The 25,836-nt window shown below is 38.5% G+C and overlaps 1 protein-coding gene across 1 annotated transcript in view; it reads left to right on the top strand.

Moving 5' to 3' along the window:
* The first annotated feature begins 12,620 nt into the window (after positions 1-12,620).
* PTPRZ1 (protein tyrosine phosphatase receptor type Z1) overlaps positions 12,621-25,836 on the top strand; it is a 111,143-nt gene continuing 97,927 nt past the window's right edge. Inside the window, exon 1 of the mRNA XM_088141682.1 lies at positions 12,621-12,906. Coding sequence (XP_087997808.1) covers positions 12,846-12,906 — 61 coding nt within the window. The 5' untranslated portion in view covers positions 12,621-12,845. The remainder of the gene's footprint in view (positions 12,907-25,836) is intronic.

The raw sequence follows: 25,836 nt of genomic DNA, 5'->3' as shown, positions 1-25,836 counted from the left end.
CTGGCTCCAAAATAGACATTATCATTTATTATTTTTAAACAGATTGATAAGTTAACGGTTAAAATGTTATGGAAAGAGCCAACACCAAGGATTTCTTTCTTAGGATGGTGATGGTTTTAATTTTCCTGATTTTAAACAATATAATTGGGCATATTTGTCAATCTCAGTTATGCATTGGACTGGAAATAATATTGATTATGTACCATTGTAGGGTCAACTTGAGAGTTATTATTTAGTACCCATGCAATCTAGCAAGTCCTGTAAATATGGTAGTAATTTGATTATTTTTACAACACTGATAGCATTTAGACATCTGGGCCAAACTGGGTAGAAAAATTAAATTTGATTTTTGTTATCATGATAAAGTGGTATCTGCAGTAATTCTTATTTGAATATGGCTGGTAATATACTTTTCTGGAAAACATGGGATCATAATGAATTACCCTGAATCAGACATTAAGTAACAATAGTTTTAAAACTTTTGAAACTCTACAAAAGAATATAATTTATCCAGATAAGCTGAATGGCAATGCATATATTTAAAATAATGTCTACATTGTTTAGCCCTAAGGCCAGTGCAGTCTTAGAAACACCAGAAGTTTTAAAGTTGTTGAAAATGGCCTTTGTGGAAACTAAACCAATTTTTAAAAATTCGAAATAAATTTGGATAATATCCAAGCAATTTAGAATAATTAATTGGGGTATCCTAGACTACCCAATCAATGACTCCAGGTTTTAAAAAATAGTAGGTATTTTTTATGATTTAAAAACTTAGTTCAGCAAATAAATTCTGCCTAGGAGAATTTAAACATTTAAAAAAGGTTGGCTCTCATTGGTTTTATGGTGAAGATGGAATAAATTTGAAGGAACTTTGGTACATATGTTATGGGCTTATCCACTTAGAATTCTGTATTGTTGTTGTTCAGTCAGTAAGTCGGGTCCGACTCTTCGTGAATTCTATATTGGTTATATGTTATTGCTATGATGAACCCGACTCTTCAAAGACAGTTAAAGGCTAAAGGTGTCAATATTTTATTAAACTATATCCCAAGTATCTGGCAATTTTCAGTTTAGGAAGAACTTTGGATATATCATGTTTGGACAGTGGCAAAAAGGATGATTATGCACTTGTGGAAGAATGTCTGTATCCCCAACTCTTGGCTTAATGAAATTTGTCAATTTTTAGCCTTTGTGTTGATGGAGAGACAAGACCAGATAATATGATTCTGTATGGTCTAGCTTCAATTCATTGTTTAAAAATTGAATCACAACATGGAGAAAATGGAAGAAAGTAATGTAATCTTAATAGTTTCATAACAATCTAACTATCTGTCTATCTATCTCTTTAAATGGATCAGAGATGCTTATAAGAACTGAAAGAATAAAAAACCCATAAAACTACATGTTCAGTACCATGGAAATAAAAATCATATGATAATCTACTTGCTTTTTCTGACAGTAAAGATAAAACTATAGTGATTTATAGTTTATTATTAGGAAAAACAACAGGAGCAGTATTATCCATGGAGGTAGAAAAGAATGAAGTTAGCTCGGCTAAAAGATCACTACAAGTCAATCTAAAATATGCTTTTGTTATAGAGAAGTGATACTTTGCAGTCTTCCTGACTATAAAACATTTCAGGTAATGAAACAGAGTTGGATTCTTCTTGAAGAGGAACTGAAAGATTGCACACTACAGTTTTAATGTCTTAATAATGCAAAATCCAATGTACTTCTGTGCAATGCTTTCAATATGTTTATTGCAATTGTAGTATCATGTATTTCTGACATGTAATGTATACATTGTTCTTTTGTCTCTTTCACACATAAAAATTAATGGTTGTAGTACAATAATAACTGTAAAAATAAACCCAGGGGGAAAAATCTTGACAAAAAATGTTTACACTAGTTAAGTTTAAAACACTCAGTTTCAATGCAGTCTCTGTACCGGTGCTGTTAAACCTTGGCAACTTTAAGATATGTGGACCTAAATAGCTGGCTGCAGAATTCTGGGAATTGAAGTCCACACATCTTAAAGTTGCCAAGGTTGAGAAACACTGCTCTATATATTTCCCTAACTCCACTGAGTTTAATGAGATGCATTCCCAAGTAAATACATATAAGGAATAGAAACTTTAATTCATCTACATACAAGGTCAAATGATAAAGGGAACATTTTTACATTTGTGATAAACAGTGTTTTTTCTTTCTTTCCTTTGCTTCTTTCCTTTCTTTGTCTTTGTTTTCCTTCTCCTTCCTAGAAACCTCCCATTTTTCTCAACAGTGGTTGCTTTATGTCTAGGAACTCCCTTTGGCGTGCATGGAATATACCCCAACAGTTTTCTCCAAAGGGCTCGGTTGAGCCAGAGTTTTTGACTAAAAGACTTGTAGAACTAGAGGATGGTCTAGTCTGCAAATAATTTCAGTAGTGGCTGAGCATCTTTGCTAACCAATGTTCTAGATTAAACAAGAATGGTAATGCCTCATCAACATTTGTAGCTGTAAATTTTTTGAACGCAGCTCAACATGGAATTCTTGATTTTTTTAAAATCCTACCCAGATTTAGAAAGTGAGTAAAAAGAAATCACTTTTTTCCCAAGCAGTTAAAGTGACTGATGAATAATCACATCCCCATGGGCCTAAAAGCAGATTTTAAATCAGATGCTAAAATTCAAGTTGGCTGAGATTGCAAAGTTCTTTTCCCTGCTGCCAATTATCTGGGGGAGCTATTTGTGAATGAGCTAGACTGGATATACAAATCAGTTCGTTATTTATCTTTATTAAAGTAGAATGTTTCCTTTTTCTTCCTTGTTTTTAGATTTTGAACTTTAAACAGCAGTTGTGTCATCTACTTCACCATGTCCTACCTAAAGGCCAATACTAACCCATCTTCACACCCTGAAGTTACTATTTGATATGGGAATGAAATTGCCATTGATGCCAACGGCAACTTCTCCTGTGCCAAAAAGCAGCTTCGGGACAAGGAGTAGGGGGAGAAGGTGGCTTATTGGAGCTGCAGTGCAGGGGTGAAATTGTCTAATATAGTAAAGTTCCCATACAGTACTGATTCCATAGATAGATAAATAGAAAGACAGACAGACCAACATACTGTAGCTACTAAAACAAACCTATATTGCCAAACCTCAGATTTCATGCAACATGTAATATACTGGACACATTTAATTAATAATTAATTACACTTAATTTTTAAGAATTCACTTGCTAGTCTACTTCCTGGGATATGTACAATCAATTGGCACTGAAGGAAAGGGAGGAGGAGGAGGAGGAGGAGGAGGAATGGTATCTAAAACAGCATGACATGAAAGTACAATTTCCTTCTAGCCTGAGGATTCAATCTTATTTCAATCTTAGTTATAGGATAGTGTTTTAATTACAGGAGACAGGCTACATAGTGCATATAGTTTTATCGAATCACTGGCTATTTTTCATCTATTGTGATGCCTAAGGTAGGCATTCCCTGTGTTTAATGGAAGGATCCACTCTGTATAAACCTATTGATCCTCTCCCAAATTAGGTGTTCAGATATGGGATGTGAAACCCTCCATTTTATTTGTTGGAATTGGAGACTAGCTTACAAAAACAATTCAGTAAGAAACCCAGCCAGAGAACAACATGAGACAGAAATATACAATTAATTCTTTAAAAAAGAATCATCTCACATTCTGATTTCTCTTCAGATCATAATGTTAACTCCTAAATTCAAAGCATTAAAACTTAAATTCAAAGCATTTTCAAATATGGCTGAAGCTTTCTCTATGTTAAAGATTGAATCCAATATTTTTAATTAAACACTGAACAACCCAAACAGAACATTGGGTCCTACTGAAACTAGTTGTGGTTGACCAGAAATTAATCCTTTCTTTAAGGATTAATCAATCCATTCCAAGCAAGAAATTATAACTTCTCCTCAACATACCACAAAATCCTTCTAATAATATGTATAACAGGTTTACTCAGAATTAAGTCTCAGTGTTGTCAATGATAATGGTGATCTATCAAGTCTGCTTATAATTACAGAAATGCATGATGCATATTTATTCAGATATAAGCTTTACTGAGGCTTGTATGAAAGAGGATATGGTCCTTTTCCAAGTCGGGTGCACTGGATTGGAGCTTTTCAAGCTTTTCATTTATTTATTTGGAAATAAATCCTTGTATATTTTTAGACTCTTAGAGTGGGAAGGAATCATAAATCCATTGAGTCCACTTAGTACAGAAATCCAGCCCAAAACAACCCTGACAGATGACTACATAATCTTAGCTAGAATACATCCAAAGGCAGATGGCTTATTACCTTTCTGGTAAATTGGTTCCTCTGTTAATCCTTCTTACCATTAGAAAGTTTTTGTTGATATGCAACTGAAATATACCTTCCTGTAGCTTAAAGCTAGTAGTTCATTAAGACAGAAGATAACTAAATGTGTGTCTTTTGCTGTGTAATAGCTCTTCAGGTGATAGATCTCGCATTCAGTCTTCACCTCTGAAGACTAAGCTAACCCAGATTTCAGTCCCTAGGATAGTATTGTCATACCAATCCTCTGATCATATTTTCTCCCTTTATCTGAACCTGATTCAATTTACAGTATCTGAATTCTTAAAGAATGGTGATCAAACCAGAAAGAGAACTCCAGTGTGGTCCATTCAGTGCAAATTAGACCAGTTGTAGGAATTCCCATGATTTAGAAACTATGTCTCTAATGACACAACCCCCAAATCAATCGTTCAGTCAATCAGTCATTCAATTTCTATTTTTAATTTTTTACCACCATAGCATCCTGCTGACTCATATCCAGCCTGTGGCTAACTATAATTCCAAGATCCTTTTCAAATGCAGGTAAATGAACTTTATACCTGTGCATTAGATTTCACTTTCTTAAGTGAAAAACTTTGCACAAACATACAGCTGAATTCAGCTTGTATAGTTTACAGGTTTCTTTTGCATACGTGATTGCAAGCATCTAGGAATAAAAAAAGCTCACATATGGCATGTTAACATACTTGCCACACAGTATAAATAAAAGAGAATACAATCTGCTGTTTGCAACACACAGTTCACCTCGCTTGCATGTGTGTGAATTGTCCAGGAGTTTTCAAGTACAGTAATTAGTCTGTGTTGAAAAGTATTTGGAACAGAATTCTGTAGTCAACAAATCAAGGAAATACATATAAAAAGTGAAGCCAGAGCAACAAATTCAGCTTGTTTGTAGTCTGGTTCGTGTATTTTTTTTTACTTTATCATGACTCTCTGGATACTGTGAATCTTTTAGAAAAGCATGTCTCAGTTCCTTCCTCCCACATAACAAATGCTACCTGGGCTCTGTTGTACTCTATTTTAACACTGTGTAACCACTAATATGCAACCTACACAATGGCAGTCCTAATTAACATTTTGCAACAGATTGCATGGATATATTGTATGTTATAAATACATGTAAAATGATATGGGCCTGTTTTTGCTGCATCTGAGGGAAAATAGATGCTGCTGAAGTACCTATTCCTATTTAAACTCTGTTCCTAATAGCTTAAAATCAAATTGTTTTATATTAGTAGGGGCATTTCCTACTTGAATAATTATTTGTGCTTGATATAAAATATTCTGACAGAAGTAACTTTTTTGAGGAAGGGATTGTTAATGCTTTGTTGCACTTTTGGCTTTAAATCTGGATGTTCACCCCGTCTGCAAATCGTTCTATTGCATCTTGAACAACTCCTCTTTGTATATCTTTTAAAAATCACATTAGATGCCTGGGGAAATCTCTTAGCTTTATTGAGTGGCACTTCATATAAAGTTTTCTCGCCTCTCTGAATCTATGCAAGCTGCAGAACTGAAATAGTGCCTTCTCCACTAAATGTTGCCTGGTTACATTACCACTTTTCATACATCCCTGATATCACTGGTCATGAGATTTATTTGGAATCACAGTTTTACTATATAATCGGTATTTGTGATATTGCTTATTTCAGAAATCCTGCAGAACAATTAATTTATTTACTGAAAACATTTGATTCTCCCAATATTACCAACAAATTCATCCCAAGTCCTTCCATCCATCCAGGAAAGCATTCCTTGTACATACAACACTTCCTATATTTGATATTATAATTGTAGTTTTTTTTTAAAAAGAGCCATTTTCATTCAAGCCCATTTCTTCTGAAGAAGCCACCTTGAGTGGATACCATATGACAACTATCTATGAGAAATGCTGACAATGCAGTCCCAGTACAGAAGCAGTCAGTTGCTTGAGTGTGATTAAATTGCTAAATACAAGTGACAGTTTCCTGGATAACTCCTGTCCTTCTAAAACACCTCCAATATGTTTTCTATTAGAATAGCTCATACGTTTATCTAAATAAAATAGAGTTACTTTATTTAAATTGTTTTCATTCTATATTTCCATATCATAGCATACTTTAGGCAGCACACAGTAAAAGAACTGCAAAAGGTATTTACAGCCAGGAGAAGTAGAAGCTTTTTAAAACAGAATGGAGAGAGGGAGGAGGACAGTGGAATATTTTACCATTTTAATACAAATTATCAATAAAAAAACTAGCAGTTCAGTTATAAAGAACATAGGTTAGGAAGAAAGTTGACTATTCTGGAAGAAGATACCTATGAATTGCTTGCCTATCTCCTTCTAGGTATACTCCTTGATGGGGGAGACATTGATAATAATGCTAATTATGAAAACTAATGAAGTTTGGTGATTATTTTGCATGTCTGGACAAACTGATACTATATGTATTTTTGGCTATAAAATCAGTATAAAGCATCTGCTATTCTTGTCCTATCCACTTCCAATATTCAGTTCTGTAGGCAGACATGGTGAAAGATAGGTAAAACCAAGAGTCTTCACAAACTGTTTTCACCTTGTCAACCCATATTCTGTTATTGTTCATAAAATCTTCCTTTCATTTTCAACTCCAAGGTAGGAGGTATGAAAAACCTGTGTTGTTTCCTTGTGTTTAAGGACTTCTGAAGGATGTATCAGGCTTTATGGACTCACTGATCAATAAAAATCAATATGTGGGATTGTATACTTTTGTGTTATCCTCTAGGAATCACTTTGCTAGGGTGAGCAGTTTTACCCAAGAGCCTTTTTTGTAGGTGTAACATCACTGTGGGTATAACATGTACTTGCCTCTTGGGGGAGAGGCGGTACATGACATGAACACAATGTAGAACACACAATATGCCACATATCAATGTATGGAGTTGAAAGTGTAAGAAAAGCAGAAGCCATGAAAGGTTACTACCTATAGCTTTGTGGGCTCCAATTATCGTTGTTTCAGCTTTTGAACAAGTCAACTATTTGTAAGCATATCTCCACATCTATACAGGAATGCAGGTATAAGAATTATAGTTCTTTCTTTTAAAAAAAGTATTTTTTTTTTTTTTACTGCAAGTTTCTTCCTCCCAGCTTGGAGGAACTCTCCTTTGAGAAAATAATTCTTTGCTAGCTCAAAGGAATTTCTTTGCATTTCCTTTTATCCTGTTCTTTTATCACAGTGTCACTCTCTTCTAAGGCACTCAAAGGAGGTGCCGATGACCCACCCACTTGTAGAAAAACAAGTTCTGTCATGCTGCCCATCCTTGTAGCTACCTTGAAACCATTCCCACCAGTAAGAATTATAATGCTGAACGATGGAATGATATTTTTATTCAGTAGCTTAAAAAAAGAAAAGCTGCAATCATCCGAAAGAACCATCATAAAAGTAGCCTGGGGAAGAAAGAGAATATTAAGAGAAAATAATGTCACAAGTAGGATGCTATATACCTTGTCAATGAATAAGTATTCATGTAGATGAACATGACTGAACATTTTTAAGGATGATGAAGTTTGGAATGAGAATATTCAGAAATCATCTTCTCTAATTCATAAAATATAAGCCTGTTACAATTTAAACCAACAGTGGGCCTGCAGTAGGTCTAATCTAAGGCCAGCCCTCTTTAAACCTTTGCATTTTCTATTCCAATTTATCAGCAGCCGGCAATTTCCTGAAACTAAGGATCAAGGAAGCACAAGGCACATATACATGCCCCCCTAACTGAAGATTTATTTATTCATTTATTTGTTTATTTGTTTATTTATTTTTCAAATTTGTCACTGCCCATCTCACTGCAGAGTGACTCCGGGTGGTTACAGTAAAAAAGACTAAATATTAATTAAAATACATTACAAAAGGTTCCTATATGATTAATAAATATCTTCCAAGTTAATATTAACTAGGAGTTATAAGACTCAGGGAGCGTCTTGAAGGAGCCTGCCACCCACAGGGTTGGTTATATCCCTTCTCACCCCACGCGAGTCAGCAGAGCCAGGTCTTCACCCCTTTCCAGAAGACTGGGAGAGTGGTAGCCCACTTCACCCCTGGGGGAAGAATGTTCCATATGGCAGAGCAACGGCAGACAAGGTGTCTTGCTAACTATTCTTAAGGACAAAGCTGCATGACATTGTGTTCTTCTCATTCCCAACCCAGAACCCAGGCTAGGCAGCTTCAGATTTTTCTGATCTTACATGGAAATAGGGTTTTCTACCTTCTCCTGGCACAAATCTTGTTATTTGTATGATGTGTGGCACTTTGGCAGTGACTATAGCAATGACTTGGCAGGGGTTGGGATCTGCCCAGCTCTGACAGGTGGCTTTGAGTTGCTGTAGACAAATCCTCTCCTCTCCTATTGCTGTCAAGTTTCTTCACAGCCAATTTAATTGGTTCAGCTGGACTGACATGATCCCAGAGGAGGGTAGCACCAACATCACTTTAAAAAGCCACAGACCACAATCTTTTTTGCAGTGATTGTGGTGCTGCTATTGCTAGAGTAGATCAGTCATTTCTACAGTAAATGACACATTAGGACCTTAAGTTCTGGTCTACCACTTGAAAAATACTTGGTTGATATACCAGGAGATAAATCAGTAGAAGGTCCTGGTCTATCATTTTCTCTAGCAATCTCCAGGACCACTCAGAGCTCATTTCTTCCCCCAGCCCCATCACTACCCTACTTCAGCAGGAGCAACTGGTAGGTGCTTTTCCTGCCAGCAGGAATTTCCCTGCTCTGAACTGTTAGGACAGCACCATTTGCAAGTCAGTCTTTGTTACTGAGACACAGAAGAGACCAGTTATGTAAGCCAAGCATATTTCTCCTGACATATTTTACGCTACCTCACAGACTAGAAAACAGCATGTTAAACCAGCTGTCTAGATGTGTCCGTAATGTCCCAAGGCCCTTACCATCAGTGCAACCAGTTTACAAGAGCTATGGATTCTTGTGCCTTAGGTGCTACCAGTTTATAATCAGTATGTCAAGCTTCATGGAAATTATATCACAGATTGATCATTGTGACCAGAATGTTGCTGAAGTCATCCATGGCAAGAAAAGAAATTGAGGGCAATTTTGAAGTGAAGCAAAAGGTTAACATTCATCCCTGCTGCTGTTGCATTGAAAATTTTCCTGGAAAGATGACATTTTTCTTTTTAAAAAGGCATCTTTTGATGCATGTAATAAATTACATTTCTGTGTAACCTATTGTTAGATCCTCAGAAGTGAACACTGATTCAATTTATAAAGTAGGGATCAAAGATGCAAGGTTAATGTTGCAAGTACGCCTAAGTACAGGCAGTCTAGGAGACAAGTTGACAGTCTCTACTGATGTTTACTAACTGCTAGAGTGGAGATTCAAGTTACTAGTTACTGAAAGCCTGCAACTGAGAGAATGGAGAATTAGAGCATTAATCACTGTAAGATATAATGTGATTAGTTAACAACCTGTCAGGTTCTCTACAGCAAAACAAATCCACCCACACACGTGCATACTCAAATGTATTATACCAAAGGTGATTTAAAATTGGCTTCCAAACCATGCTCTAAATATCCCAGTAGATGAAATTGGATAATCTTTACGATCTTGCTTGAACTTGCATATAAAAATAAAGTTACAGATAGGAACAATTGTCACCTTAGGGTGAGTATTCTTCCAGTGCATTCTCAACTTTTGTCATAAGACCAATAATAATATCTTTAGAATATGTCAGGGTACGAAAATTGACAAGATATTATAGAACAGACAAGACACAAGAGTTTTGGTCTACTGTAGTTATTGTGACTTCCTGTTTGATTAGATTTATATCCCACTTTTTGCCCAAAAGCAAAAGGGATTATACGTCACCGGAAAAAAAGATAGTGTTATGTTATTAAAAACTAGCTAAGTGTGAGATTGAACACATGACACATGAGGACATATTAATTAAAGCAGTTGGCCTGTGAAGTGTCACAACTTTTTCTTTGTAAATGAATAAATATGCTACCCTTGGAAATTTTCCTTACATATAATACCCAACCTTTACCATGGTGATAGCAATAGGTGGAGTCTCATTTTACTGAAGTAAAATCACCTATACAGTTCTGAACTGTTGGGTACTGATTATTAGAAACACTCTCACAACATCTGTTTTGATTGTTTTTCATTTTTCTTTAGACTTTGTGTTGCTTACCTCTTGTGTCCATTGTGTAAAACTAGCCCAATCTATCCTGTATGTAAGTGTAAAAGTATGGCATTTCAGCATCTGACAATGTAGGTGCTGTAGCCCACAACAGTTCATTAGGGTGCATCGTAATGGCAGAATTTCATGTCACTGAGTGCTGTGGATGGTAAATAAGAGATTTCTCTAAGAAAAAAAATCATTAATTTCTCCTAGATAGTCTATACAGGTAGTTCTCATTTAATGACCATTTGTTTAGCGCCTGTTTGAAGTTACGATGGTGCTGAAAAAAGTGACTTACAACCAGTCCTCACGTTTATGACCATCACAGTGTCCCCACAGACACTGATCACAATTCGGGTGCTTGGCAACCATCACAGTCATGACAGTCACAGAATCCCACATTCACATGATTGCCATTTGCGATCTTCCCAGCAGGCTTCTGACAAGCAAAGTCAGTGGGGAAGCTGGCAGGAGGTTGTAAGTCATGGTCATGTGATGTCTCACTTAACGACCATGGATTTGCTTAATGACCACCACTGGGACTTCCAGAACTGCCATTGTTAAGCAGAGCAATCACATGGTGTTTCGCTTAATGACAGAGTTGCTTGTTCCAATTAGGGTCATTCATCAAAGATTACCTGTATTGCATGGATTGACAACAGTGAGTTCTGGAGACAAACATGGCCTTTGCTCATCATTAACAGAGATCAAGGTAAAAGCAGTCTCTCTCAGTTGTTGGTGACTTCATGGACATATTCATGCAGTTTTCTTGGCCACAGTATAGTTCTGCTGTTTCCTAATTCCAGGACTTTTTAAACTTCCCAGTCTAGCTTACAGCCCTGCTCGTCCTCCAGCCGACCACTATCTAGGTCAAGGCCTGCTTAATTCTACAAGATCTGCCAAGGCCAACTAGGTGTTGCCTGCTTTCATAGCTCTGAACTTTAGGGAAGGCACCCCTCACTAGCACTTTCAGCTCCTATATCCATGATTAAAGTCATACCTTTAGTTAAACCAGATCTGACAATGGGGTGCGAGTTTGGGACTTCTCCAGAATTCCTCATCAGACAAGACGGTAAACACACAAAACAAAGATAAAAGAGGGGAGGGATGAAGCAGTTGCTTGTTCAAATCACAAGCTCTGCATATTGTTACAGTCTTAAGATTAATTAGGTACTGTTGGGCATGGAGAGTCAGCATTTGTTTTTTGTTTTCTTGCTATAAAACCCTTGTACCATCTTGGAAACATGTCTTCATTGCCAACGGAGTAGTTTGGGGAAAGGCAGGTTAGAATTGTATTAAAAGGGGGTGAGGGAGAACATCTGCAATGGTTCACATTTACTCCATTGTGCTACCTTATCCTACTTCACAGTAAAGTTTGGATCAGCATACGGGGAAGGCGATGGACTCCAAGGGAGCGTGCCTGCGACTACTTCACATCTTCCTTCTGTATTTTGGTGGCAACAACGGGAATAGCAAGGTAATGGAATGACCCGGTGGCTTTGTGACAATTTTGTGTGGCCCTTGATGGAGGGAACCCAGACAGGGACCACCACCAGTTCCCTTTTTCTGCCGGGAGGACGGTGGAGAAAATGGACAATCCCCCCTCCTCCATCATTTCTTTACTCCCCTTCCCCACGCGCGCACACAGCCTTTGAACAATAATCTGTATGAAAGGCTTCCTCTTCAACCCCCGGAAAACTCCCCTCTTTTTCCTCCTTGGCCTTTATTTTTGGAGGGGGGAGGGAGAGAAAGCCTGAAAAGGACACCCCAGCCCACGAGCAGCGCGCCCAACCCAGCGCTAAGGATGCTTTGGCTGCAGGATTTAAGGCGCTCGCTCTCTTTCCTCTGACTCCTCCGCCATGGGCGCGCAACCTCCCCTCCTCTCCCCTCCCACCTACCCCATCTTCACACCCCCGACTCCCCCCTCCCGCCCCAGCCCACTCCACGCCGCTCCTCCCAGCTCGTCAGCGGCCTGAGCTAGGCTGAGGCGGCTGCTCCTGCCCACCGGGAGCGCGCGCCTTGTCACGCTCGTGCTCAGGCCCGAGCATTTCTCCTGCACGCGCCGACGAGCACAGAGCCGGCGCCCGCTCCGCTCTTCTCTCGCTGAGCGCCTTTGGGCTGCGAGGAGGCTGGGGGAAGTCGCTCCGAGATGCGCTTGGCAACTCAGCGCGAGCTGGATTCTCTCGCAGGTTCTTGCTAAAGGAATTATTCCCCCCTGTATCCTTTCAGCCCGGAGCCTTTCCCCCGGTGAGAGAAAACGCGACTTACCTGGGGAATAGAGAGCACCCCGCTAGAAGGAGACTGGTTGGAGGAGAGAGGCTAACCCTCAGGACGGGTTGGAAATGCGCCTCCTTCGGCATTTGTTGCTCGCCTCCGTCCAGCTCTTCTGCCTCTGCCGAATAGGTGAGTGAGGGCTGGGCTTGCATGGCGTCGGATTCCGGCAACTTTGCCTGAGCGCCACTGTCCCATTCTCTTGCGTTACTTGTATACCGCGTCGTCGTCAAGGCTGGGAATGGTCTCCCTCTCGTCTTCTTCCGTGTCCTCCATCGCCTCCCTTCCCCACCTCCTCCGAGGCGTCTGGAACAGAACTTAAGAAATAAGGCACGCGCTTCTGGGATGCGATGGCTGGAGTGAGGAACGGACCCTTCTGACCGGTGGGCGTGGGGCCAGGACGGCGGAAGGACGGCACCTGCTCTTTTTTTCCAGCGATTGTCTTGGCCTGATATTGGGGAGGGGGCGGCAGTGTCTTTAAAAGAAGGGACATTTCTTGAAATCTGGGGTAGCTTTCTCCGTGCTTGAGCTTACCAGAGTGTAGGAAGCGTGCCTTCCCCTTTACCCGCAGATACACAGATCTGAAGAAGCTCCATTCTTGCATTCTTCCCTCTTTGCCCCATTCAGTTCGGTTGAATTGCTATGAAGCCGGCAGCGAGAGAGAGAAAGAGGAAGAGAGCAGAGGAAGTGCGTTTCAGCCCTTCTCTCTGGCAGAACGAAACACTTAGGTGAACATCTGCAAATATCACCTAAAAAAGAGAGATGGGGAATAAGAAATTGCCTACAATCTAACCCGGGTGTTGACAACAGGCATCAACCTGTCTGTACAGTGTCCTGGGTGTTACATTGTACTACATGTTCAGGCAGTTAAACACTGGATATGAAAGCTCTTTCTTTCGAAATCAATGGCTCTTACCTCCAGTGTAGTTAGAAGTGGAATGCAAGGGGACACCTTAGATGAATTGTATTACATGGATATCTCACCATTGCAAAACAGTTTATTACTAATCTACGTGCTGCTATCACTTACTTATTCAAATACTGATTTTTTTTTATGGTGCAACTTGCATAATCAAATTCAGTTGAAAGTACTCAGACAGTGCCTGTTCCTCCTCCGTAATTAATACTAGTTTATAATAGGAATCATATTACATGGTTCATTTTACAAGCGTTACATGTTGACGTACAAACACTGGATGTTTGTTTGGCTATTGCATATTATTTTATTAATATCTGCCAGACAGAAAAAGTATACTTTTTGCACTGAAAGTAATGATTTGGTGCAATAGTTTATATTCAGGTCCAGATTTACAACAAATAAACATTAATGTATATTCTTTATCCACTGGGTGAACGTCCTTTTGGTATATTAAACCTTTGTACACTGTGACAATTAGTATCGTACTTCAACTAGGCAAAGAATTTCCTTATAATGTATTATTATTTCATATATTAAACTAATTTGATTCCTATTTCAAAGCCTTAATTTGTAACTAACTGAGTTTATTAAATAGAGGCTCCAGTAGAATAAAATGAGTAATGTAATAATATTCTTAATGCTTTGGTAGTCATTATTATCTTAACTGAAATTCTTTCAATTATGGTACTAGATATGAATAGGCTCAACAAGAAATAAATGTATGTCAAAATAGGCAGGCTGGCAGAAAAATTCCAATTAAAGTCAGTAGTTCAATGTGAATAGAACACAGTTTATATATTCAAATGAGTAACATTTCTGCAGTTGTTGGACATTGATTATTTTTGTTTACATAAACTTTATGTGATAGGGCACAACTTGGATTTATGGGACCATACAAGCATTTACCTTTTCAATATCAACTCCATAAAGACACAAGATGTCTTTCTACAGTCAGTGACTGTTTTTTTCCTAAAGATTTTCAACAAGCCTATCTTGTTGAAGTGGGGTGGGAAGTGCTAATTTGACTTGAGATACAAACCAGAATGATATTGAAAAGAACAAAACTTTTTATTTATACAGAGTGTGTAATGTTGGCCATTGTCTAGTTGATTCCCTATGGATGGCACATCATTGTTTTCAGATATGAGCTGAAGGAACCATAAAAGATGATAGGTTATAGGACAAGGGTCATTTACTGTGGATTTTGTTGAGCAGACATTTTGCTTGCTAAGTTAAGAAATTGTTACCAGATATGAATACATTGATCCAATTATTATACCAATTATTAGAATTCATTTGGAAGGTTGAGGTGATTGTTATCAACTGTCATTTCCAATGTAATATATACATTTTGTATAACTATTTTATTAAGCTTTAAGAGGTTTTAATAAAAAAGACCCAATTGCATTTACTGGGTTAGATCTGTAGTAATAATAGTAGTAGTAATCATATTTTTGTTTGGCATGTACTAACCCAAACCCTGGCAGTACCATAATTTAAACTAGTTATTGGGTATGGCAACCAAAAATCAGGGTTCTTACAGTGTCATAAAGGAGCTGAAAAAAGCAGCATTTAGGAGCCCCTGACAACTTCATGATTTGTGATTGTGTAATAGACTGAAGAACCAGCCTGGTCAGATAAGGTAAGTCCCCTAAGATCTATCTGCTGCTAGTGCATATTCTGTGCATGAACTGCGATCAGTTAGGAGTCATTGCTATATAGTCTTTTAGTCTTCCATCTCCTTTTCAGGTCCTTTCACTGGGAACTCATCTCTTTTGAGAGTATGATATTTGTACTGAATGGTCAGGTGAAGAAAGGAATCCCACTGGTGTATTGACCACTATGCTGCATAATGGAAAACCTGACTGAGCTGGCTTGGGTAATCTTGAATGCGATACCGGAGACCCTCAAAGCATGGGCAGACTACACTATTCATACTGAGGCTATCTTCCTTGAGAGGAACAGCTCAGGGTTTTATGGATTTCTTGGTTTCCTCATCTTTTACCTAGACCATTTCAGAGCATACCCATGAGGCATGTCTTACCCTTAATCTCATTTCTATCAGTGGAGAGTAATCTTTATATGGCAATTCCAGAGTAGTGCCAATGCCATGGATGGCTCATTGCCAGGTGAAGGCTGATTGTTAAACTAATCCCATTGTACAGGGCAGGGTATAGCTTTGGCTGGTCCATCTCTTAAGTATGATGGATCCAACTGGAGATATCTTCTTGAACCTGGCCGGCCACCCTGTTGTAACCTGGTGTGGACAGGGAAGAATTTTTTCCCCCAAGTACTTAATATGCTTGTCCCTGCCCCATGTTGGAATCTTTGGTGCTTAATAGTATTCAGAAAGATTGCAGGTAATGGAGCCTTAGTTGGACACAACTAAAGATGAATCTGATCAGTCACAGTAGAAGCAATATAGATACAGTTCAGCAAAGTAATTAGTGTCACGAAGATGATGAGATTCACTTCAGTGAAGTGACAAGTTTGCCTGATTCATTTCAACAAAGCAATTCAGATGACTTTGAACTACTTTGGTCCAGTGTTGAGGGAGTAGGTTCCTTTTAGCCTTCTCCTGCAGTACTGGCTGAAATGCTTTTAATCTGGATACTTAGAACTGCCCAGGAATGTGCCAGTCACCCAGCCTGGAAGACCTTCACTGAGCACCACAGGAGCTGACCACATCTAACATGCACCACAGGATTGTCTGCAGCATTTCCCAGAGCTTGTATTAGTTGTTGACCAGAGGATGTAGCCCTTGGTAGCCCTGGCCAGTACACTAATATAATCTGACTACATTATGAACGCCTTCAGCAGGTATGTGTATCTGTATAAAATTGCTCAGATATGTGCTAGGTTTGATGCCATACTGAGAAGTAATATTCCTGATGGGTCTAATGCACCATCTAATATGATTTACTAGGACTGTGCACTTCAGATTCAAATCACAAAAGATTCTTTGAAGTGCACAGGAGCACAAAAGTAGCACCTGTCTGCAATTCCTTAAAGCAGCTGTGACTTTTCCCAACATTGTGCAGCTGGCCTCTGCAGCTGCCATGCATTCCTAGAAGAAAATACAGCTGCTTTAAAGACCTGCTGACATGTGCTACGTTTATGCATCTTTCTGGAATTGAATCCAAAGTGCTGTATACACTTAATGTTTCCCTGGATAAGTTTCTTCCCTTTACTAGTTACCCACTTTCCTGTTATATTAATGTGCAACCAGATGGCTTCCTACAGCCTTCCAGAAGGTTAGGAGGCTGAGTTATGGCCCACAACTCAAAAGTTGTCCATCTCTGATACAGATCCAATCCAGGTTGAGTTAAACTTTAGATCCAGTTTTGGCATGGAGACAGCCTTGATCATCCTGATAAATGATCAGTGTTGCAAAAGGAAAGTTTGATGTTCCTGGATCTCTCATTGACCATGATATCCCAGGAAGTTGGGATTCCTTCGCAAGGTTCTATCTTAATCTCTCATGTAATTTAACTATATGAATCCACTGGGAAGGATCATTGTGGATTTGGAACTAATTACCATTAGTTTGCTGATGGTTCTCAGCTGCACTCTTTTGGACTCTCTTCTGCTCTGCATGACTTTAAGCTGTAAAGAGAAGAAGCTGAGTTGAATGGAGTTCAAGATTTGGCTTGATTTTGGGATTTGGAAGATATGTCTGATCAGGAATGTGTTGCATTTCTTTTCAGGGTTTAGATTCAACACCTGGAAAATCCTGGATCCAGTATTAATGTTGGACAACCACATTACAAAGGTGGCAAGAGAGGCCTTTGATTGATAAACCAGTAGTGTATTTCTAAAGGAGAAATACTCTGTATGCATTAATAACTTCATTAGTAAGAGCAGCATAGGTGGTGACTGCTGTTTTTAGGAGATGCCACATGACAGCTGTGTTGAACCAGCTGCACTGGTTACTGGCCTCAATTCAGGAGGCCTCCTATGATGCATAAAGCCTCACACAGCTTGGGGCCAAATTACTGGAGACTCACCCATATGATACAATCTGCCCAGCACTCCAAGCCCTTCAACTTGCATGTTCTGCAGGTCCCACCACCAAGGCATTTATTAATGTTTAACTCAGCTTTGAACTGTGGGGCCACAAATATGGAATAGCTTGTTGTTGGAAGGCTGTCTCTCCTTATAATTTAAGAGGGGGCTGAAAACATTTATACTTACCAGGTGCTTTAGAGGGTTTTTACAGATTAATACTGTAGTTTTAATCATTTGTTAGGACTGAATTTTATTATATATAATGTTTTTAAGCTGTATAGAGCCAAACATGGGAGAATGCTGCATTTAATTTTTTCAGTAAATAGTATATGTTGTGTTTATTTTGTTTTATTAGGAGTACTGCAAATGATATAATGAATCATGATAATTTATTTATTTAATTTATATGCTGCCCATCAAGCACAGATTAAGCCAGAGAGTCAACAAAAATTCAATAATGATATACATGGTGTGATAGTTTTGAGGTCAGATTCAAAGGTCTTATATCTACAGACATTTGTGTAGCATGATATATTCTCCAAACTGGGGCTGCAAATCTGGGCTGCAAAAATCTGGATGTTCACTAGATGGGAACAAAAAGATACAGAGAACTCTTAATTCTTTTCTGCCATCTCATAGTTGTCTAAATTTTTGCAGCCCCAATATGGTATCCCTTCTCCAAGGTTTTAGGAAGTTCTGGATTACTTAAACATTATTTAAAAGTGTGAAGGAAATAAAAGATAGATTAAAATGGTATGTACCCACTCTGTAGAGGGACAGAAGTAGTCTCATGTTAATATTCATCCTTTGGGAGCATTCCCATCAGACAATATTATGTTATTCAAAATTTATTCAAATTTATATAGCCCCCCCCCCCCCCAGCCAAAGCAAGTCTGGGCGGCGAACAAAATCCAGAAATGGAAAACACAATATAAATAACTAGTAAACCATACAGAACACAGTCCAGTAAAGATGCAGATTATTTGCATGTATTTGTAGCAATATATAGGCTATTTTAAAAAACAATGATGAATTGATATCAATTGATCAATTGATGCTCCCTCACTTCATTCTTCAAAGTAGTTGGATAGCTTACAACAATCAATACGTTGTGCCAAAGTGTTGGTTTTGAGCCTATTTAGACCCATACACTGCAACAGGATTGAGAATAGCTTAAATAGTATTTTGGCATCCCTACATTATCTTTCTGGGCAGTGTGTTCCACTGAGAACTGTGGGATTACTGTGAAGTAATTAATTTGAGTACTGTCATCTTAGCAACTCTTGTTTCCCTCCTTTCTTCTACTTGTCATTTAAATGGTCAGTTCCCACTGTGGCTGCCTGCTTTAATTAGGAACTTCAGGGTGAAATGGTTCAGCTCTTTTGCTGACAATTTCAATTCCTCTTGAAACAGTGTGATTCAAGTTTTTTTTTTTTTTCCTGCCCAGTCCCTGGAAGTCTGACTCGGTTCCTGATCCCCAATATCACATCAAAGAGCTTTATTTTTTAAAAACTTCTTACAGTTTTTAAACTTTTCCAATATGACTCATATTTTGGTTAATGAACTCATTATCCTTATCAGCTATTTTTCTCATTAAGGCGAGGGACTGTTGGAAGATATCAGAATTTTTTTTGCATAAGAAGGCAGAAGTAAATTGGGAAAAAGACAATAAGCTTAGATTAATAAAACTGAAACATGCTATTCATCACTGTAAGAGTAATCTGTTCAAGGAAACCACTACATTGTACAATACTTATGTCTCTTTTTTTTTTCTTTTTTGAAGGTGGACATAAATCATTTTCTGTTTTACATATATTATAGACAAAATATAGTGCTATTGAAAAAAATGTGGAAAAGAAGACAGATCATTTTCACAGAATAACTGAAATACAATAATAGGATTTTTCCAGAATAATGAGATTGAAAAAGTATCCTAAGCACTTATTTGGTTTCAAATATGGCATTTCTTTCTTTAATTAATCATGAAATATCGGAGTACCCTCTATCTGTAGTTGCAGAAGATCCTAAGGACATATTAGAAGAGATGTTTTTTTCCTTTATTTCTCCTCTACTTATTTCTTTAAGCAGTGTGTTTCCTTAATTATCTTCTAGTTCTATTTCTATCATTTTTATCAAGCATTTTAATTTCTAGTTATGTTGGTTAAGACTGTAATATTTTAAATCTATAAGATGCAGTCTGAACGCCCAGGGAAGCATACAAGAATAACCATGTAAATTCAAGTTAATTTGCTAGTACTGTTGTATGAATGCATTCTCAAATCAGGAGTAATCAAATTTGGTTAAGGACTTAAGATGTTATCAGTGGAATAAAACTAATTAATACCCATAAGGGGCAACTTATGTGTTACTTATCCTTTCAAGTGATGGCAGCAAAAATGTGTGGACTGTTTTACTCTGACAGCTCTTTTAATTATAACAATTTTGATAATTTTAATGATAATAAAATGATGTTCAAATTTTTAGGTGCTCAAAATTTTCAGATATATTATATCAATGATGTTTTGTTTAGTAGGCCAATATTATAAGCTGTTTATTAGAAATGGAAAATCTTACACTGGGACATTGTAGGTTCTCTAAGATCAGCGCATGGGTGATCTTAAATATAAACAGGATTAATTAAATATAAACAGAGTTCTTGCTGGTTCATAATTGATTCTCTTAACTACTATAATGCTCAAAGAGGTAGATCTCTGTCAGAGATTCCCTGCTCTTGACAGGTTGCTGTGGGAATTCACTGCTCCTGGGGATGAGTATGATCAGTATCATTCCCATTCAAAATATTACAGTAATTTGTGAAGCTACTATTGAAACTGGAACTTCACAAAATTATGTCTATGTTTTGTATAACTGATATTGATTTTAGTGGCATTTTCTTTTTCCTCAATGTGATGCTGCTTGTTATAATCTGAAATCTTACCATGAAATATTTTCCAAAAGTAACTGGATGATGGAGCTTAATCCAGGTAAGTTCGTATTGTAATTGGTTTGTTTGCTTATACATACATATAGTGGCTATTCCAATATTTCTGGATACCTTACAAGATTATATGAAATTCTAATGCCATTTATAACATGCTAAAACCTTGTGTGTATTTTAACCAATGTGGTACCCTTCAGTTGCGTTGGAAATTCTAGGAATTGTAATTCCAAAACATCAATTTTAGAAAAGGATGGTATTTACAATACAGTCTAAGACCCTCTCAGTTACTAATCTTTCACATATTGCCTTCATTTTTGTTGTTGTATCAACTTTTATTTAATTTAAGCTTACTGTTTTAAAAAATGCATAAACAAAGGTCAACATTGGCCAGTTTTCTACACAGCAATATATTTGAAGTCCAAAAGTTTTCTAGAATGAAAACACAATCGATTGCAGTGTATCATACTGGTTAAGAGGCAGTGAGACTTAGGTGTGGTATGACTGTTGCACAAATGTAATAATATAGCCTGTGGAATTGTGCCAGCTTTGAGCCCAATGTAAATTAAGTTGTGCAACGTAATTATTTGGCTCTATTCAGGTAAACATATTAGGGGTTTCTGTGGCAGCAAGATTGCTCAGATGGATAACACTGAGGATAGGTAAGCTTTGTTAATGTGTATATTCCAGGTACTGTTCTATATTGGTGTGCAGAATTCACAAGTAGCCAAGCCTGCTTGTTAGCTGCAATATTCAGCCAATGTATGAAGTGGATTTATATTCATATGTACTTAAAGGCATACTTTAGATATCATTGAGCCTTGCAATGACAGTAATGATCACTCTGTGAAAGTTTGATAGGGATAGGCATAGCTGACAAGGGTGGCCATATTTCCCTGTCAATAACTGAACAGCCATTTTCTGGTAAACAATTTCCTTCTGTGGCATTATTGTAACTACAGGACTGCTAAGTAAAGGATGCTCTAAAACTAATAGAGTGGGGGAGGTTATTGTAGTCGCATGGGAGTAAGGATGGGGATGACTAGTTGTGCTCTAAGGCATGGAATGGGGGGTGAAGGTGGGAGGGAGTTGGGGAGGGGAGAGGGAAGGCAGTTTCACCAAGGGAGATATGATGGGAAGCTGAGGGTGGGCAGGGTAGTGGCTCAGATCTGTCCTGCCCTCTAGTATTTATCCCTGTAGCCAGGTCATCAAATCCTTGATAACCCTGGGCTCCAGCTGCTCTTACTGAATTTCAGATCAGTATAAAATAAGACCATCTTCATCCATGATCTGATTGTGGTTGAGACTACCAAACTAGTACTATCACTGAGACCTGGGTATGCCCAGGGAAGGAAGTTGCCCTCTTGAAGATATGTTCACCTGATTTTCATGTTTGGCACCATTTGCAAGGCCAGGACACAATGGGGTGGGTGGGAATTGTTATGATTTTTAGAGGCTCTACTCTGCTCTCTGTATGAGACACCTTGGTTGAAGTTGGGTTCTAGGAAGCAGCTGAATTTGTCATTGCTACACAGTGACATCCCTGCCTAAGCTACTAAATTCCATTGCCTGGTTGGCAATCAAGTCTCTGAAGCTTATAATTCTTGGTACTTTAAACTTCTCCCAGGTGACATAGAGTCTGGGACAGCCCAGGAAGTCATGTCCACCTAGGCCACCATGGACCCGGTTGAAATCATCAAGAGCCTAACACATGCCAGGGGTTGCATTTTGCCTTGGGACAGCTGTGATGTGATTTGGCAGTGTAAAATATCACCATCAATCCTTTGCCAGAATCAGAGCTGATTCTGATTGCTGATGCTGCTCCTGACCCTGCAGGAAGGTAGGAACTATTAGATTGATCCACCCAGGTGACTAATGGCCTCAGGCAACTAATGATTTCAGAGGGAGCTTAGGGTTTTTCCCAAGGCCTTGGTGGTTGCCTGGGATGGACATGTGATGAGGGTGTTGGATCAGATTGCTCCTATGCAACTTCTTGTTGTGTGTCAATCCTGAGATGCTCCTTGGTTTTCTGAGGAACGTTAGGAGGTAAAATTCCAGAATACATGTCTAGAGTGTCATTGGAGGAAGATGTAGAATGAATTTGACCAAACCTGTATTAGGGATTGCATTGTGACAATAAGGATAGCAAAACGTAATTATTTTTCCACCTTTATCACATCTGCAGGTAGACATCCAGAGACCCTATTTAAAGTGACTTTATCTTTGCTGGGGGGGTGGGGGACAGGCCATAGGAATATTTGTATGACCACTCTGAGGAACATTCTAGGCCTCTGGTAGACAAAATCACTCAGATTTGCTTGGAGTTGAACTCCAACTGAGCAGGTCCTATTGAGGTGATAGAAGCAAGTATTTTTTTTATAGTTACTTGAGCCAGTAATTCTGATGAAGTGGACAGGGTCCTCAGGTCTGTTAACCCAGTAACTTGCTAATTAGATCCATGTCCCTCCTGGTTAGTGAAGGCTGTCTGGGGGAATGATATGTGGTTGAGTCCATGTGGTAGTGTTTACTTTGCTGAGAGAAGAGTGATAACACCAGCCTTGTATGGAAAATGGTATGCCTCCTCCTCGAGAAGCCTTCACTGGACTCAACAGTCTTGGAGAAAAATTGTCCAGTGTCTGAGCTTTCTTTGTTAGGGAAGGTTGTTGAGAATATAGTTGGGTTACAGCTTCAGAGGGCCCTGGAGGATATGGATTATCTAGACTTCTTTCACTCAGGTTGCAAACTGGGACATGGCACTGATACAGCATTGGTCATGCCTGCTGATGATATCTGCTGGAGCTGGGACAGGTGTAGTGCAACTAGTGGTTTTCAACACCATTGACATATAGGTATCTTTCTGGACCACCTATAGTGATTAGAGGTGGGAGTCATGGTATTCAGTGGTTCTCTTCCTTCCTCTGTGGTCAGATCCAGTTGGTGTTGATTAGGAGGAAGGAGAGATCAAACCAGAGTCCTCTGACATGTGGATTGTCTTGGGGCTCAGTGCTCTCACCTTTCCTGTGTCAAGTCAACTCAAGTTCTTTATTTCAGTCACTGATCAGCAAACAGCTCCTGTTTAATATCTACAAGAGGCTGCTGGATGAAGTCATCAGTTTGTTTGGGGCCAGGTATCACCTTCACACATCAGTCACTCATACTTTGGTCACCTTGTGTTTGGATTATTCCAATTCACTCTTCATGAATCTGCTCTTGAATACCACGGAAGCTGCAGCTGGCCCAGACACAGAAACACAGGCAGTGATAGACATGCCATGATATGTTTATGTAACACTCTTTCTGAGTGAGCTGCACTGGTTACTAGTAGGCTTCTAGGTGCAATTCATGGTGTAGGTTGTCATCCTGTAAAGCCATTCATGGCATAGGCCTGAGGGGCTGTTTGTCCCCCATAGTTTCTGGCCATCCTACACAATCTGGCAAAGTCAGCATGCTGTGGGTCCATAGATTAAGCAGTGTCATTTGATGGAACTCAGGAAGTGAGGCTTCTTTGTTAGTACCTTTTCTAAATAGAATCTGCCCACCCTATGCTGTCTAGCTATACTACTCCATGAGAGGTCGAAGGGTTGGAATCTTAAGGCTTACTTTCTCCACGGTAGATCCTTAACTGTGGCACTGCTTGTTCTCAGAGCTCACATTAACCCCTACTCTTTTACTCTTCAGGGAATTTGCAAGAACAAACGTCTTCTACAGAGCATTTGTCGACGAAGACTATTAGCTGGAAGGCAGCAACTGAAATTTGTATTTCATTATATGACATTTTAACATTTTAATATTACAAGTTGCCTTGAGTCTGTTGAGTAGGCTGCGTAGAGATTACTGTAATAAATAAATGCATAAGTACATTTGGGCTTTAATCTTCAACCTCTGCATTTCATTGCCTTCTCTTCCTCACATCAAAGAGATTCAGTGATTCTGCAGTCTATTCAATAATGAATCTTCCCTTTTTTCAAATGAAGAAAAGCGCTGCCGGCTAAATCATATAAATCATGAACTGTATTAATCACTTTCTGGATCAGACTTTATTTACTGGTCAAGCCTTCAGCAGTTATAGATGTTCTTATAACTGAATCCCCATTCCTTGGATGATTATTCCTTATTCTAGTATAATAAAACATGTCTGACACATGACAAGCTTACTATAATTTGCTACATTATAACACAAAGTCGTGAAGTCTCAAGCTACTCCACTTGAAGTCACCTTGGTACAAATATTTTATTTCTCCAAGACTATCAGACTGTTTCTATCACCAGTGCAAAGAGGGAGCCTGTTAGGCAGTGGGACGGCTGCTACATCAACTGAATCCCAGTTCTATTTGCAGTACTCATTGCTAACCACAGACATTCAAGGCTGACACAATATTGGAGACTGGAATTAAATAAGAGCAGAATCCTTAGTAAACTGGTTTTAATACTCCACATAGTTAACTCTTCAATGGAAATCTAAACTAACTTAAATCCAAATACATTAATTAAAGTCTGAAAAATTATTATAGCTAAGTAACATTTTGTTTTGTTTATAGAAAAATGAGATAAAAACTATAAAGTTCTTGGAAGGTACTTTAGTTTTTTGGCTGTATTGACATACCATTGTTTTTTCAAATGGAATGTATTATGTAGAAATAAATGGCTCCAGATGGAGCTTAATGAATAAAGACCTGTTTCTCTGCATGTACAACCGTAGCTTGTACATTTTCTTGGCAAACCATTAGAAGTTTCAAATTTGACTCCCTTTCTTTTGTTTTAAATTCTGTATCAGCTACTTTCAGCATTCCAAGAGTGACTTGAAAGTCTTAAATTGAACTTAATAGAAATGGTTTCCTTAAGTTTTAAAGAAGGCATTGTCTGGTATGAATTATCCAGGGAATTAATGGGACAATGTAAATCAAAAGTTTGAAAACTCATTTTGAGAATCACCATGATGAAATGCATCAGACCAACTTTCCTAGAAGAGATCAGACATTTGCTAGGATGGACAGTTTTGTGTCATTCTTCCCTGTTTTCTTTCCAAAATGCACTTCACTGGTTAGGGTGCTGTTGTCTGACCTTGTTAGACAGATATCTAACTCAGATTTGTAGTTATCAATTTATCTAAGCAGAGTTTTAGGCACCCTCATTTGGTGGTGTGGGCAATACCCCAAGATTGCTGAAATCTCAAAATATTTAGTGCTCACGTAAGATT

This window comes from Python bivittatus, unplaced genomic scaffold (genome assembly GCF_059951505.1).
Source record: "Python bivittatus isolate LINGU-HERP-01145 unplaced genomic scaffold, Pbiv_v1 ctg000330_np1212, whole genome shotgun sequence".
Lineage (NCBI taxonomy): Eukaryota > Metazoa > Chordata > Lepidosauria > Squamata > Pythonidae > Python > Python bivittatus.
The sequence above is the reverse complement of the archived record's forward strand: the minus strand, read 5'-3'. Positions and strand labels throughout refer to the sequence as shown.